The sequence below is a fragment of the Notolepis coatsorum genome (assembly GCF_963971535.1).
Source record: "Notolepis coatsorum genome assembly, chromosome: 19".
Lineage (NCBI taxonomy): Eukaryota > Metazoa > Chordata > Actinopteri > Aulopiformes > Paralepididae > Notolepis > Notolepis coatsorum.
In genome coordinates, this window is record NC_140183.1 from 30,860,948 (window position 1) to 30,879,265 (window position 18,318).

The 18,318-nt window shown below is 41.9% G+C and overlaps 1 protein-coding gene across 5 annotated transcripts in view; it reads left to right on the forward strand.

Moving 5' to 3' along the window:
* phf20l1 (PHD finger protein 20 like 1) overlaps window positions 1-18,318 on the forward strand; it is a 78,576-nt gene that overhangs the window by 3,628 nt on the left and 56,630 nt on the right. Inside the window, exons 2-3 of one of the 5 annotated variants that reach the window (XM_084336269.1) lie at window positions 4,920-5,025; window positions 15,677-15,848. The exons of 1 other annotated variant lie outside the window; for it this stretch is intronic. In XM_084336269.1, coding sequence (XP_084192395.1) covers window positions 4,943-5,025; window positions 15,677-15,848 — 255 coding nt within the window. In that variant the 5' untranslated portion in view covers window positions 4,920-4,942. Of the gene's footprint in view, window positions 1-4,919; window positions 5,026-15,676; window positions 15,849-18,318 lie in introns of those variants that run through there. 3 more of the 5 variants (XM_084336270.1, XM_084336273.1, XM_084336272.1) reach the window with 3 other exon arrangements.

Consider the following 18,318-nt stretch of genomic DNA (forward strand, 5'->3'; position numbering starts at 1 on the left):
CTTAATACCACTTAGAGCATGTAAATACCAATTTCACAACCATACTAGCAAAAGAAAACAAAAAACATAGCAACACTGAACTGGCGGCTGCACTTGCGACACTTACGACACTTGCGTGTCAATTAAAATGATCCCGTTTTAACTTTTACGGCCATAATTGAGAATTATGAATTTAATTCTCCTTTTAATACCCCGCAGATACCCTGTTTGTCATCCCCCTTAATGCAATCCGTAATCATAAGAAAGACACTGCAACGTGATCTCTTTCCTTAGATCCTCATGTTTATTTTCATAAACATAGCCTCAGTACCAGATGGAAACACCGTTCTGTATTGTCCTTGTTCAGTCTTAATTCTCTTCAATCCAATGGTTCTCTCTCTCGTCGTAGCCAACCACCATTTCCTGTTAGCCGAAGCTAATGATGATGTGTCACTATTTCCCTTCCCCCACCCAGCGAGGGTGGGGAGGGATGAAAGTCTCTGATCCACGTCTGCTCGTCTGTGCTTTGTATCTCAGTCTAACTTGTCCCGGAAGAAACTCACATCATAACGTCTTCCCCCTAACAACAGGCCCGCCCCCTCTTCTTGTTACTACGTGACACGCTGTCTTTTACAACGGCTCTTTGACCCAAATCCCTATAGCAACGGCGATGTTGATATTATCCCCCTAGTTCTCTCTGACCAAACCTGCCTGTGGCTTGATAATGCACTTTCTCCAGATCGAGTGACCTTGATGCTGTGGCTATCAGCTGTTGATGTTAAACAGCACAGCCCGAATCCTCATCTGCTGCTGTTAGTCTGCTGCAACACACTCTCTGACTGCCGGCTACTTTTAAGATCTATAGATCCGTCTGAGTAGATGCTGTCACCCACCGATATATATACAAATATACACATTGAAAAACATAGATTCCTTCACTGGTCTTTAGCTACTCTCCATACCATCCAGCCTGGTCTTTAGTTACTCTCTGTGCCATTCAGCCTGGTCTTTAGTTACTCTCTGTGTCATTCAGCCTGGTCTTTAGTTACTCTCTGTGTCATCCAGCCTGGTCTTTAGTTACACTCTGTACCATTCAGCCTGGTCTTTAGTTACTCTCTGTGTCATTCAGCCTGGTCTTTCTTTAGCCACTCTGTGTCATTCAGCCTGGTCTTCTTTAGCTACTCTGTGCCTTCTTGCCTCATGTAAGATAAATGTATCTCAGCTTGCCTTCAATTGTTTTACGCCAGGTGTTCTTTGGCTGTCCAGGTGGTGTCCATCTTAATGCTTAATGCTTATCCTGTCTTGACAGAATAACAAAGGACAGGACTAGGGATGCCCCGATCACGTTTTTTGCCACCGATACCGATCACCGATCGTCGTGAGCCATATCTGCCGATACCGATCCGATACCGATCGTTTTTGATTAAAAAGAAATTAAAAATTATTTTATATAATTTTTTTTTTTTTTAATAAAATATATATATTATATAATTAGACTTGTACTTGTATTATCTGCGAGACATCGCCACCACGCAACAAGTCAAAATGCTCGCTATCTCCACTGTCTGTGTGTACATACTCTGCTTTGATCAAATCACATTCGGCTCTGCAGATTTACCCTAGGCTCTGCAGATATACCCTACTCCCTCAGCTATCCCCGTTAATGACTGCGACGCAAGCCGGGCTTCGAATATGCATCGAATGAGTGTTATAAGACATTGATATCAGGAGCTGTCTGTAGCTACTGCTAGCCGGAAATATAACGTTAAGACAACGCCTCAGTGAACTATTTAGTTGAATGGGACATTTCGTTTTGAACAGTGAGCTAAGCTAACGTGAGCTAACAGAGGTAACATACACTAGTACTAGATAACTAGACTATTGCTGGAGCATTTGTTGATATCAGGAGCTATCAGTAGCTAGCCGGCTAGATACCGTTCAGTTAGACAATGCCTCATCATGTATTAAACTAAAAGTGAATAGTTGACTGGGTCATTTTGTAGCGGTAGCTAACGTTAGCTCATGGAGGTCCCGTCCCACTAGACTAGACTAGACCCGTGTTTACATGCGTGCGAGAGGAGCTGGAGGAGGAGCAGACGCGCAGCACTGTGTGCAGCTCCCGGTGTCTGAGACAGAACTCAGCGAGTGAGATCTGTTTTGACGATCGGCGAAAATAAAACAGTAACGATAGCTAGGTAGCTAACGTTAGCTCAGGTCGAATGCACTATCTAGACTCAGCAGTGTTTACAAACTCTACACGGGTACGGGCGGGGCTAGGGAGGAGGAGCAGTTTGCAGGTCCTGTGAGTCTGAGACAAGCGAGTGAGATATCCACTTGATCAGTTTCCGCGATCGGCGAATATGACTCATTATCGGAATTCCCCGATCGCATATTTATACTGATTATCGGCCGATCGATCGGGGCATCCCTAGACAGGACAGTTTTATATAGAGACCCGCATCTCCAAAATGACAGGTGCACAGACAGTGATCACAGGGATACACCTGGAAAGGACACACAGTGTTGTCATTGTGAAATGATAAGCTGCCATTGGAATTACAGGAGGGAAAGGGAATGCTCACAAGACGATGACATGCTGCTAGCTGAGGGAAATATGATAAATTTGACATCCATAACTCATGATGATGACTTACAGGGGAATTTCACCACTTTTCATTTGGATGTCCAATCAGTGTTGATGGTAAATGTAGTCCATTGAAGCAATAAATTCCTCATTGCGTGCGACCAATAATCTCAAACCCTGCCCTCTTTTCTTGATCCTCCAATCACAACTGTCGCTTACCTCGGACAAACTTTGTCCGAGGTAAGCGACAGTTGTGATTGGAGGATCAAGAAAAGAGGGCAGGGTTTGAGATAGGTCTATTGGACTGCTCGCAGAGCTGTGTCAGCAGTGCCTACATGTACCAGGATGCATTGCATGCATGCAAAACACGCCCAGCGAGCTGGTGGGGGAGGGTGTTATATCTTCCCTGTGGAAAAGCCAAACCTTGTCTCCCCTCCCGAGCCTTTCAGCCATTGTGTCTGTGTGTTCTGTGCCTGGCCCTGGAGTATGGCAGCCATTGAGTTAACCCTTTCACTACCACACTACAGACAGTTAACCTTCTGTAGTGTGGTAGTGAAAGGGTTAACCCAGGGTTAGGTGCTACAAACATTTACTTCACAAAGTCAGAGCCCCATTCATTGTCTATGGAGCCGCTGCAGATTTTACATCCCAGTTAGATCACTGATTGGAGGGTTCTCTCTGATTTCTAGCTTGGAGTGTTGCAAACTGAACTATACTAGAGTACAAGAAGAACACACAGCATGTGAATTCTTCAAATAGGTGATTTTACTATTGACTGACTGAGAGACACAGTACAACAGTACAACAGTGGAGACATATAGATGGTCCCTCTTCCTGGAATCACAACCGGATCCAATAACTGTCTAGTGATTAGTCCTGGTGCAGAGACACATACACATTACGATGACATCAGGAGGTCAAACGAGCTGAGATACAGCCTGATACAGTCAGATATAATCAGATTAGGGCTGGGCGATTAATCGATTTTATCGATTCATTCGAATTCATGATTTAGGAAGATTTTTTAAAATGAAAATCTCACCTTTTATTTTACAAAAAGTGATGTTTGGTGAAAGTTAGATTTGCACTTTATTAAATTAATTCTTGTTTGATGATCAAGAGGCACCTTTTATTTGTTTTAACTTTTAAGTGAAGTTTGGTGAAAAAGCAAGTTATTGCACTATTAATCCCAATAGGGACATTAATTTTTGTTTGATCAAGAGTAACCTTTTATATATATATATATATATATATATATATATATATATTTTTTTTTTTTTTTTTTTTAAGTGGAGATTGGTGAAAGTTAGGTTTGCACTTCAATCCAAATTCATCTTGGTTTGATAATTTTTTGGTGTCAAATTAAAACAAAGCTTATTTGAATGATTTCCTTGGCGTTTCTAGTTTTTAAGAGAAAGAAATCGATTAAAACCGTAAATTGGATGTGGTTTATTTTTAGGCCATATCGCCCAGGCCTAAATCAGATACAGCCAGACACAGTCGGACACAGACGGATACAGACAGATACAGCCTGACACAGTCAGATACAGTTGGGTACAGTTAGATACAGACAGATGCAGTTAGATACAGACAGATATAACCAGATACAGTAGATACATTTGGGTGCAGTCAGACACAGTTAGATACAGATGGATACAGTGAGAGGTAGAGGAGTAGCCTAATCCCTTTAATTCCAATGCTTTACTCACCGGAAGCTGAGGGAATGGACCAGAACAACTCATCTAATATCCAGATTTAATGTCTGCAAAGTACACATTTCACTCCAGCATTTCAATACTCGCTGCTGACTGTACATTTATTTAAAAAAAAAAAAAATGATCATTTAAATGACCCTTTTCCCCCCTTTTCCGTTTTTCTCCCATCCCAATGTTAGTCGTTATGCCAATTCCCAATCCCCTTCCTGGTCGTTGCGCACTCTACCCCCTACCGTCGGTCTGGGAGGGCGGAGACTATCACATGCTTCCTCCGACACATGTGTACCCAGCCCACCGCTTCTTTTCACCTGGCAGCGCGGACTCTCATTGGGAGAGTTTAACGTGTGGAAGGTCACACTACCTCTCCTAGATCCTTCCCTTGCTGTGCAGGCGCCCCGACCGAACTGTAGGAGTCACTGTTTACAACGACCAGGACCCACCCTCGCCGGGTTTCCCACCCACTAACACTGCCAATTGTGTTAGTATGGACGGTCGGCCAACCCGGAAGCACCACAGCTGGATTCGATCCCACTGTCTCTGTGGTGGTAGACAGCCGCTTAGTCCGCTGCGCTACCCGGCCGCCCTGTACATTTATTTTATTGTTATAATTACATTTTAAATGTGGTTTTGTCTGGTTTCAGCATAACATAGACTCCCGGGCAGCATGAGCAAGAAGCCCCCAAACAGACCTGGAATCAGCTTTGAGGTGGGGGCCAAAATCGAAGCCCAGGACTACCTAAAGAAATGGTATTACAACCTTATCACAACATTAACACAACATGAACACAACATGAACACAATCTTATCACAACATTAACACAACCTTATCAAAACATTAACACAGCATTAACACAATCTTATCACAACATTAACACAACAGTAACGCAACATTAACACAACATTAACACAACATTAACACAATCTTATCACAATCTTATCACAACATTAACACAACAGTAACACAACATTAACATAATCTTATCACAACATTAACACAACCTTATCAAAACATTAACACAGCATTAACACAACCTTATCACAACATTAACACTAAATTAACACATCACAAAATTATCACAAGATTAACACAACATTATTATTACAGCATTAACACATTCCCTGCCACGCTTATATCCATCAATGTTTGATCACTGCCACCAGTCTAAGCCTATGGAGATGTTTACCTTCTTTGCAGGGCTATAACTTTTTAAATTGTATTGCTAAATTGACATTACTATGGCCCATTCAACATCGATTATCTATCGTTCAGGATGTAGGAACGTTTTACTTTTTCATTCATAGGCTCATACGAAAATACCGTCTAGAATATAAATATGTTTTTATCGTTTTCTGCAGTAATTCCTAGATCGTGAGTTATAGGCATAAACGCATAGATTATCAAATGCCGTTTGTTTTGGCGATACACGCTATATAAAAAATTTCAACTGTACATGATCCTAAACGTTATGACTGATCATGCGCGGGTGAACGGGGGGGGGAGTCGTTTATAATTCCGTGATCGTCGGTAAATGCTTTATGTAGTATGGGTGATATATTGATCGGAGCAGTTTGCATGGATAATAATAAACAAACACGCTGAAAATGACGTCAGTGTCCTCTTACCGTTGGCCGGTGAGACTGGAGCAAAAAGATCCCACTTATTTGATCGATCGAGTCTAACCATTTCCGGTTTGTATAATAATAATAACAGCCCAAATCATATCGATTATTGAGTTATGGCAGCGATCCATATACATGGTGTGTGTCTTGAGTCCCGCGGCAATATGCGAGTGCCGGACGCATTTCCAAGACGCACCGGGATCACAAGAGATTCACTTCCGGTTTGGCAACTCGCCGATCATCCACCAGGTGGCAGTATTGAAGCGTTGCAGAGTTGTGCATGCTCCCACTGCATCATACCAGGCTCCGTGAGGGAATTATGAATAACATGGCGAAAAAATGAAATATGATCTCAATAACGTCGTACGCCGTGGATTGGCAGAATTCGCATGAACTTGAAACACGTTGTACGACGTTTATGGCGCAGGATGTGTTAACACAACATGAACACATCACAACATTAATACAACCTTATCACATTAACACAACTTTATCACAATAATTTATTACAACATGAACACAAACTCATCACAACATTAACACAACCTTATCACAACCTTATCACAACATTAACACAACCTTATCACAACATTAACACAACCTTATGACAACCTTATCACAACATTAACACAACCTTATCACAACATTAACACAACCTTATCACAACTTTTCACAATAATGTATTACAACATGAACACAACCTTATCACAACCTTATCACAACATTAACACTATATTAACAGTACATTAACACTGGAACAGTGTCTTGGTCAAACAACCTTTCCCCTCCTGCTAAACCAGTGGCATGTGTGTTCTTTTTACGCAGCCTGTAGAGTAATATGTAGGCTGCCCATAAGATTTTGTTGTTCTCCGACAATAAAGTTTAATGTAATATAATATTTGTGTGATCTTCTCAGTTTTATAGAGCAGAAAAATTCAAAGCATGATACTTATTATGCACGTCTAATCTTTAAAAAATCATGTCTCCTACAAATTGGCCCATGTTCAAGATTTCGTTTCTATTGTTTAATGAATTCCTCATACATAAGATTGATAAAATGATAAATATGGAATGAGGAGCGGATACGGCCCTGTCCTCCGTTCTCCATTGAGTATTTTCCTCATGTCTGATGGTTAAACTGACATGAGCATCATGTCCGCTGTAAAAAGATACAAAAGATAGTAAGCTAAATGCAAAGAAAGAAAATAAAGCTTTGCGATTTGCGTTTTTCCTCAGTATCTTGGCAACGCCTGTGAGTTACCAGTAACTGCATTTGTAATTGTCATACCATGACAACTGAACCGATAAATTATATCTATAATTCATATTCCTGGAATTGGTGCGTCGGTACAGTAACGGACAGATGACGAGACATGGAGAGCACACAACATCAACACAACATCAACACAACATCAACACTACATTAACACTACATCAACACTACATTAACACTACATTAACTCATTCAGCGGCAGCTATTAGACAGGTCCCGTCATAGCAAGGCCACGCTTTAAAAGATAGGAGTGCGTCACCGTGTTTGTAGAGCTATAACTATTCTATACTATAGCTATGGATACAATACTATGGCCCATTTGACATCACCTATCTATCGTTCAATATGTGAAAAAGAATACATTTTTCCATCCATACGTTCCCGTGTGAATATAAGTATGGTTTTAGAGTGGTTTGGGGTAATTCCCGAAATGCTGAGTTATAGCCTTATACGTCAATTGTACTATAAACGTTGTCGTTTCTTGCCTGTACACGCTACTATTCCCAAATCACATCTATGTCATAGGTATTATGTTTCATCATGAATGCATCGTTTCTGATTATTTGATTGCCAGTAACGGCATTCGTATTGAACACTAAAAACACTTATCAGCCTGATCGGTATAAAAGCATTGCACGATCAAGCTAAAATTGACGTCAGATGTGATCGGGAGTATTCCAAAAATAATATTCCAATTGTTTGATCGCCATCTGGTACATCCGATGTCCATTTGGTCCACGGCATAACCCACCACAACATATGGATCGGGGATATTTGACGCACTTCAATGGAACCGGGAGAACCGAGCCACTCGCCCGACAAAGAAAAGTGAGCCTGGAGACATTTGGCCGTTACACAGGCCAAGATACAAGGTTACAAAGGGTGCTTGATACCGCAGTCTAGCTGGATGCGGCCGGTATTGCACTTAGGCTATCTCAGACTCATTCCCTATGGTAACATCAAGGTCCCTGGATGAATAATGAATAAAAATATCGAATAAAAGAAATAACGATGAAAACCCGACTATACTCGGGTCTGGCGCTGAACGGTTGGCGAGTTAACCCGACTTTACTCGGGTCTGGCGTCCATTGAGTTAACACTACATTAACTCTTTGAGCGCCGGAGGCCTAGAGCATCTTAGTTCCTACCACGCCAACGCTCTAAAAGATAGGAATAAGTGGCGGTGTTTGCAGGGCTATATATTCTATATTATAGCTATGGATACAATCCTATGGCCCATTTGACATCAACTATCTATCATTCAATATGTGAAAAAGAATGAATCTTTCCATCAATACGTTTGTGTGTTATACGAGTGTGGTGAATGTAAGTATAGTTTTAGAGTGGTTCTGTCTAATCCCAGAAAACGACGATATGCAGCAAAACGTGAATTTCACTAAAAGCGTTGCAGTTTTTTTATGCTTTGATCGTCACCAACGGCATACGTTGTGGAGTAACGTTACACACACCACACGCGATCGAGGTCAAATCATTGTTGGATCAAAGCAGGATTGATATCATTTAGTCCTTACAGTACCTTCACTAGGAGGTACCCCAAAAAGAATATTCCAATTGTCTGATCGCGAGTCCATGTACCGGTGTCCATCGTGTCGCCAACATAATCCACCACAACAGATGCATCGGAGGCATTTGACGCTTCTCAATGCGATCGGGATACTCGCCTGCCTCGCCTGACAAAGAAAAGTGCGCCCGGAGACATTTGATCGATGCACAGGCCAAGATATAATGTTTCAAAGGGTGCTCGATACTGCCACCTGGGTGGATGCGGCCGGTATTGCACTTTGGCATTCTCAGGATGATTCCCCATGTTAACCCTGAGTCCGTGTGCCTGTAATTAGGGATGTTCCGATCACGTGATCGGGATCGGGGGCCAATCACATGATTTTCAGAAGATCAGGATTGGGGGAAAAAAATCTGGAGTAAAATTTGTATTTTATTTTTATTTTATTCAACAAACATGACCATGTTCACGTCTTAAGCTCATACTGAGGCCTTAGTTTTGGTTTTAAATTACATATCATCATTCATTTATTTATTGTCGCACAGAGCAGAAGAATTTGCCAAAACAAACGCATTTCCTTTGATTTACACCGTCGCACGCAGGGAACAAACTTAACTTTTTGACTTACCAGCCATTTGGCTGGTAGATTTTTAAAAGTACCAGCCGGGCAGATTTTTTACCAGCCAAAAATTATAAAAAGCTTTTTAGTATATCGCCATGTGTTATTATTACATATAATACTCTCATATGCTATTTTCAATTAATATCATAAACAACATAAGGAATATTAGCATAATTTTGAGTGGACTGAAGGAATGAGTCAGCGTTAATAGTTTTAAATGCAAATAATTTATTGAAACATAGAAGTGGGGTCGGGACACACACACACACACTGTGTTTCAACTCACCACCCCCGCATCATATTGTAGTCCGTCTTCAAACTTCCACTCCTCTCAAAACTTTTTTATATTTGAAATATCAACATTATCTGTCCATCCTCAGTAATCCTCAGTTTACTATAATATACTCCTGTCCTGAGTCCTGACTAGTGACTCCGTCGTCTTTCCAAACGCACGCACACACACACACACACACACACACACACACACACACACAGGGAAGGGGAGAGTGCCCCCCCCCATTTCCCTTTCCTCAGTGCTGTTCACTATGGCTCTGTCTCGTCTGATCATCAGGATTAGCTTGTTAGCTTACGTTAACGTTGTAGTGATTGGTACATAAACGTTAATTTCGGGCGATGTGGGCATAAAGGAATGGCGACGGTGCAAAGCATGTAGCTGCATTGGACTCGTTGTGAGAAGAAAAAAAACATCACAGACTTATTTCGCGCCTGTAGGCGCACTGCTGTGTTAACGCTGCTCTGTTTAACGCTGCTGCTCTGTTTTCAAGAAACAACACGGAGTGGGCGGATATCATATGACTCGCGGAGTTGCTAAGGGTTTTTCAAAATAAGAGTATCATATGAACCTGAACGTTGCTAGCTGCCGGAGCCCAGATATTATGACTGGAGCTGCGCTTGGGGCGGCAATGAGACCCGCACAGGATTTTCAAAATAAGAGTATCGATATGAACTACACGCTAGCTGGCGGGCAGACTATTATTTTTAGACGCCAGACGGTAAATCTACACGCATTTGGCGAATGGCGTCTAGTTATTTTTTTCCCTGGTCGCACGACAGTGACGTATGCCGAAAATAGCAGACCTACAAGCTCACAACGTGTCGCTCCCGCAACACCGGCAAGTTATGTCCACCTGATGACTCGGAGCAGCTAGACAAAATGTCAGAAGTTTGGAAGCATTTTAAAATTGAAAGCGAAGCCAGTCCAATAGCCAGTTGCAATGTTTGCAAGGCGGACGTTCCGCGTGGAGGAAAGAACAGAGCTGCGTTCAACACGACCAATCTAATACGCCACCTGAGAAACGGCCACAAACAAACAAAGGAATGGGGGAGGCAGCTGGTGCTTTGCCAAACAGCTGTATTGATTGCAATGCCTCGCTTGAATGAAGTTAACGTTCGCCTGGATAACGTCAACATTTGCTTTGTGAGGATTATCGTCTGCGTTTCAGATCAAAATGGAGCAAATCATTACATAAGTCGAACACTGTGAATGTATACTAATGTGCAAACAGATTGAAACTTTGAATATATCTTATACCTCTCCCTGCCAGTGCTGTAATCCTATGGAGTCGCTCACCTTTGCAGGGCTATAACTTTTTAAATATTATAGCTATATCGACATTACTATGGCCCATTCAACATCGGGTATCTATCGTTCCGGATGTGGGAACGTTATATTTTTCCATTCATACATTGCCGTGTTAATACCGTCGTGAATATAAGTATGTTTTTACTTCTGCAGTAATTCCTAGAACGCGAGTTATAGGCCCGATGCATATTATACATAATCTATTGGCGTTTCGTTCCTATACACGCTATATTAAAAATTCAAATGCATATGATCGGTATACATTATTCTCCATCATGCGTCAAGGAAAGGGGGGCGGGGGTCGTTTATGATTCCTTGATTGTCTAACTGCTTTCTTTAGTACGACATCATACGTTGATCAGATGGATTGCAATGAAATAAATGGGCAATCGAGCTGGAATTAATGTTAGATTCCTCTTACCTGTGGCCGATGAGTCTGGAGAAAAAATATTCCAATTATTTGATTTCCATCTGCTAGATCCGTTTTCCGTTTGTACGACGCAATAAACGCCGAAAGCATATTGATTCTTGCGTCTCGAAAGCGATCCAATGCACTAGAGTGTTTGTCTGGATCCACATAACAAGAGAGCTCTGCCCGAAATTCTTTTTGCAGATGCACAGAAAATGCATTATGCTCAACGCATGGCGGCCAATAACAAGTATACTCGTTAATGGCGCAGAAACGGTTAACACTACATTAACACAACATCAACACTACATTAACACAATATTAATACAGCAACACTACATTAACACTACATCAACACTATATCAACTAGGGGTGCACCGATGTATCGGTCGGGTATCGGTATCGGCCGATAAGTGCCTTGTTGACTGCAATCGGCCTATCGGCCGATAAGCTCGAATGTGCCGATGGCAGTAGCCGATAAATATCCATCAATTTGTGTAGCGTCAAAAGACAAAAAAAAGTTCACTCGCAACCTGCACAACGCCGTCCCCAGTCCCCCCCACACACACACACACAAGCTACTGCATCAAAGTTACTACTTATGATTAACAAGGCATTCGTTTTGTGGCATTAACGTTATATAGTTAGTGTTACAAGTTCAATAACATCAGCATATTATTTACCCGAACGTAGCAAGCATTAGGCGTTCATACTAGCTCAGTTCCTTCCGTTGCTCATAGAGCCCTGAGTTTTACCCATTCTGCAATCTGTTAATAAAGTTTTCAATCAGACACATGTATAGAAAGGCTTTGTTTTATTATAACATGCGTTGCAGTAAAATCATTATGCCTCGTTTAAGTCATCCTGCGGAGCTAAAAGCTAAATGTCGGCCGCGCCGCCGTTGTTGTTGTAGAATCTCGTCAAAATCAATGGCGGACAAAAGCGAAAGTAAAAAATGTATACGCGCTTGCCGATTGGTGGTAACAGCAGAGGCGGGTGCAAGCGGTGTGTGACGTAATTGGCAGAATCGACTGTCAATCAAAAGTTCATTGGTTGAGAGCTGTGGTTGAGACAATAGTATCCAGCTGCAGCCCAGCCGGTAGACCATACTGGGAGAATTAAGATTTAAAAAAAAGATAAACTGAGATTTAAAAAAAAGATTTTGCCACAAATATCGGTATCGGCCGATTGTGTTAGTTGAACAATCGGTATCGGTATCGGTGGCAAATTTTCATATCGGTGCATCCCTAATATCAACACTACATCAACACTACATTAACACAATATTAACAATACATCAACACTACATTAACACTACATCAACACTACATCAACACTACATCAACACAATATTAATACTACATTAACACTACATCAACACTACATTAACACTACATCAACACAATATTAACACTAAATTATCACAAAATTAACTGTTTGACTGCCACGCTGTTTTTCCATCTGTACCATCCGTTTTTTGACAATTTTTACGATGTTTGCAGACCCATCGTATATTCTATATCAGGGGTCAGCAACCTTTACTATCAAAAGAGCCACTTTTCCCCCCTCCCACAAAATAAAATGCTCAGGGAGCCGCACAACCTATTTACCATTAAAATGAAGATAACACAGTGTATAACATTTTATATATCCCCAAGCATACCCCACATTAGCATAAAACGCCTGACAATTGCCTACCCAAAGTAATTTGCGATTTATTATACTGTATACTTATAGCACACAGTTTGTTGCATTAATGGAATTATAAAGCAACAAAAAGAAAGACTTTGACTTTTTATTGCTGTTTTTACCTGTTATAACAAAGGAAACCCTCACACTCTTATGAAGAGGAGAAAAAATACTGGCTGTGTACTTGTGTGTAGACCTACTTTGAAATAAAACACAGAAAAGGAGAAAAAACACCGGTGTCTGTAGACTGACTTTGAAATAAAACTATTCAGGTATATTTGAGTCCTTCCCTTATTTGTGGAAAATCTATAAAATAAAAAGTAAATTTTTCGTTGTTTGCAAATTTCGCACCACATATCAGGCATACAGGTAAGCCTGCATCGTTAGTCGTGAAAGCTAATTAATCTGTCCATGCTGAATTAAACCCTCTATTTTCCTCAGACTTTCCTTTTTTTGGATTTATCCATGGTTAGCTTACTGGGGGGTCGGAAACTCAAGATTAGCCACTTGCAGACGGCAGGGAGAGGTGCGGGGTGTGACGTACTGTATATTTTAGTTGATGAAATATTTTTGTTGACTAAATATTTTAGTTGATGAAATGTTTTTTCATTTCAGTGTCACAGTATGACATCGATCTCCAAAAGAAAAACATTTATTATTATTATTTTTTTTTTTTTTTGGGTCAGGGAGCCGCAGCTGATTGGCTAAAGAGCTGCATGCGGCTCCGGAGCTGCAGGTTGCCGACCCCTGTTCTATATTATAGCTGAGACAATAGTATGGCTCATTTGAAAGGAAATATGTATACTCCAACAGGGAAAAAAACGTTTAGTTCTACATACCTTCGTTCCTGAATATTCCAATTGTCTGATCGCGATTTCCAGTATTAGTGTCCATTGGGTCCCCGACATAATCCGGCACAACACATGCATCGAGGGGCATTGGACGTGTTTCAATGTGATCGGGTGAACCGCTAGACTTGCCTGAAGCAAAATACTGCGCCCGGAGGGAATTAGATGTAACACCCAGTGTGAAAAAAGGTTTAAAAGGGTGGGCGATACTGCCACCTAGCAGGATGCGGCCGGTATTGTGCTTTTGGGATTTCAGAATGATTTCCTATGGTAACACCGAGGTCCGTGAAGATATAATAAAGAAAAAAATCAAATAAAAGAAAAAAGACCAAAACCAGAGAAATCTCAGGTCTGGCACTCAACGCATGGCGAGTTAACCTGAGAAATCTCGGGTCTGGCAGTCAATGTGTTAACACAACATTAACACAACATTAACACAACATTAACACAAAACATTATCACAACATTATCACAACATTATCACATCAACACATCACAACATTATCACAATCATTAACACTTTCGGCGCCAGACCCGAGATATCCCGGGTTAACTCGCCATGCGTTGGGCGCCAAGACCCGATATTTCTCTGGTTTTGGTCGTTTATTCCTTTATTCGATATTTGTATTCATTATTCATCCACGGACCTCTGTGTTACCATAGGGAATGAGTGAGGTCGCCAAAGTGCACCCTTTGTAACCTTGTATCTTGGCCTGTGTAATGGCCAAACGTCTCCGGTTTCATGTTTCCTTGTCGGGCGAGGGCAGCCGTTCTCCCGGTTCCATTGAAGCGCGTCAAATATCCCCGATTTATATTATGCCGTGGACCAAATGGACATTGGATGTACCAGATGGCGATCAAACAATTGGAATATTATTTTTGGAATACTCCCGATCACAGGTAAGAACGATCTGACGTCAATTTTAGCTTGATCCTGCAATGCTTTTATACCGATCGGGCTGATAGTGTTCAATACGAATGCCGTTACTGACAATAAAATAATAAGAAACGACCCCCCCCCCCCCTTTCATGCATTCATGAATGGAACATAATACCTATGATATAGATTTTATTTCAGAATAATAGCGTGTACAGGCAAGAAACGGCAACGTATATAGTGGAATTGACGTATAGGGCTATAACTCAGCATTTTATGAATTACCCTAGACCGCTCTAAAATCATACTTATATTCACCACGGTATAACACGGGAACGTATGGATGGAAACATTTATTATTTTTCACATATTGAACGATGGATAAGTGATTTCAAATGGGCCATAGTATTGTATCCATAGCTATAATATAGAATATAGTTATAGCTCTACAAACAAGGTGACGCAGTCCTATCGTTTAAAGCGTGGCCTAGCTACAGCGGGCCCCGACTAATAGCTGGCGCCGAATGAGTTAACATAACATTATCACAACAGTAACACAACAGTAACACATTATCACAACCGTAACACAACCTTAACACAACATTAGAAAGGTACATTGTTCTCACAATTTTATTACAATATTAAAAAAGGTATGATGATAGATAGATAGATAGATAGATAGATAGATGGATGGATGGATGGATGTGGTTAGTGAGATAGATTGGTAGATGGATGTATAAGTGGATAGTGAGATAAATTGGTAGATGGATAGATTGGTAGATAGATATATACTGTTCGTGGATAGTGAGACAGATTGGTAGATAGATAGATTGGTAGATAGATTGGTAGATAGATAGATATATACGTGGACAATGAGACAGATTGGTTGATAGATAGATGGGTAGATAGATATTTATCAGTCTTGTGTTTTCCAGGTACCCAGCCCATATAGTGGAGTTAGAATCAGAGGAGGGGAACCTCTTGGTTCATTTTGAGCGCTGGAGTCATCGCTACGACGAATGGATATCCTGGGACAGCAGCAGGCTCCGCCCCTTAGACACACCCGCCCTCTGTAAGGAGGGGCAAAAGGAGGATGACGATAAGACTGTACGACACACACACACACACACACACACACACACACACACACACACACACACACACACACACACACACACACACACACACACACACACACAACACACATCAAAACAGACCTAATGAAGTACATACACATTTTGTGTAAGTCCACACACAGACACACACTAGGGGTGTGACAATTGACCGATTCGACCCGATACACTGTGCTTGCTTAATGTTTAAGATGCATCTACATCGACTCAAAGAGCTTGTGTCTGGTAGAGGTTGAGAGGTCCGTGTATCAGTAATTCATAATTATTAATTGAGTATTAATAATGCTGCTCCTTTCTCACTGTTGTTTTTCTCTCCTGTCTATCCGTCTCTCCCCCTCTATCCCCCTACCTCCCATATCCCCCCATCCTCCCTATTCCTCCTATCTCCCCTATACCCCTAATCCTTCTATCCCTCCATCTCCCTACCTCCCCAATCCTCCCTATCCCCTCTATCCCCCTAATCCCTCTATCCCCCTATCCCTCCATCTCCCTATCCTCCCTATCTCCTATATCCCCTATCCTCCATATCTCCTCTATCCCCTATCCTCCCTATCTCCTCTATCCCCAATCCTCCCTATCCCCTCTATCCCCCTTATTCTCTATCCCCCCCATCCTCCCTATCCCCCTATCTCCTCCACCCCCTGTCCTCCCTATCCCCTCTATCCCCCCTATTCTATATCCCCCCTGTCCTCCATATCCCCTCTATCCCTCCATCTCCCTATTCCCCTATCTCCTCTATCCCCTATCCTCACTATCCCCTCTATCCCCCTTATTCTCTATCCCTCCTATCCCTCCTGTCCCCCTATCTCCCCCACCCCCTATCCCCTATATCCCTCCATCTCCCTATCCCCCTATCATCCCTATCTCCTATCTCCGCTATCCCCCTATCCTCCCTATCCCCCTATCCTCCCTTTTTAAAATAGTGTGAACGATCACTGCTGGCCAGTGTTGGAAAGTAATTGATTGATTTAACATGATGCACCAACAAAACAAACATTTCTAACAATGTCATTCTGCTGACAGTTTTTGTACAAGTCAAAACAATGATCTATGGGAACTGTGTCAGTGGTTTCCACCAATATTAGGTGTGTTTGAGAGAAAAGCCAAAGTACCCGGATGGTCTGATGTATGTTGAGGAGTAGTAGCAGTTAGCATGTTGCTAACAACAAAACTAGATAACAGAGGAGGCGTGTCCTGTAAATGAGAGCGCCAGCTGAGAGGAATAGGTATGAGTTTGAGAACGAGCTCATCAAAATATACAGCTGTTCTGACTGGTGGTTTTATCAAAATAGTTTGAATAGTATATCCGGTGTTGACTAGCAGGTGCAGCAATGTTTAAATATCTGTCACACACATCCCTATTCCCTACACATAACACACACACACCTACACACCAACACACCAACACATCATCTCAATGGTCTATTACAGCCTCACTGGGATTTGTGGAATATCATGGCATTCTGAGAGCAGAAGTCAGGGAATTAGGTACCTTTCAGGAACCTAGCAGAACCTAATGGAGAACCTAGCAGAACCTAGCAGAACTTGCAGAGCCTAGTGGAACCTGCAGAACCTAGTTGAACCTATATAACTTAGTACACCCTGCAGAACCCAGTGGAACCTGCAAAACCTAGTGAAACCTGCAGAACCTGGCAGAATATCAATCAATCAGTCAATCAGATTTATTTATAGAGCACGTTTAACATGACACATGTCAACCAAAGTGCTTTACAGAGGGTAGATACACATAGATACATCTAGACAACAATCACATCTCAGTTTTATGGGAGGACACACAAGCAAACACACAGGAAAACAGGGCATGAGTCAGTGAACATCAGGAAAAGCTAATAGGTAGAAGTGGCTTTTAAGTCTAGATTTGAAGGCATCTGTCGAGGGGGCAAGCCTAATGGAGGTGGGGATGCTGTTCCACAGTTCAGGGGCTGCTACAGCAAAGGCACGCCCCCCCCCCCCCCCCCCCCCCCAAGCTTAAGGTTAGACCTCTGATCGGGACGCGTGTTGCTTATTAACAGCGGAAGAGTGCAAAAATGCTTCAGCATTCGTCACCGCACGCCACTACGGTAATGCGCCTTTCCTTTTCCTTCGCCCAGGTGCACCGGCGTGCCCGCGAGGTGCTCGTGCGCGCATGCGCATGAGATCCCTGCTTGGTTCGACACATATTAACACGCTTTGGTTCAATTTAATCACACTTTGGTTCATATTAATCACCATACACGTGATGGACGCAGCAGGCGATCACTCCTACTGTTATTCAGCTGCGCCGAGGTACATGATTGATTGATTGATTGATTGCCCACTTTGACAACCTAGGATGGCTTAGAGTAGACGACAGAGGCGTAGTACATTTTCCTTTTTGAAAATCATCTGACATGAAGATGGAACACATTTTTGTTGTTAATATTATTTATATTACTGGTAGTTCA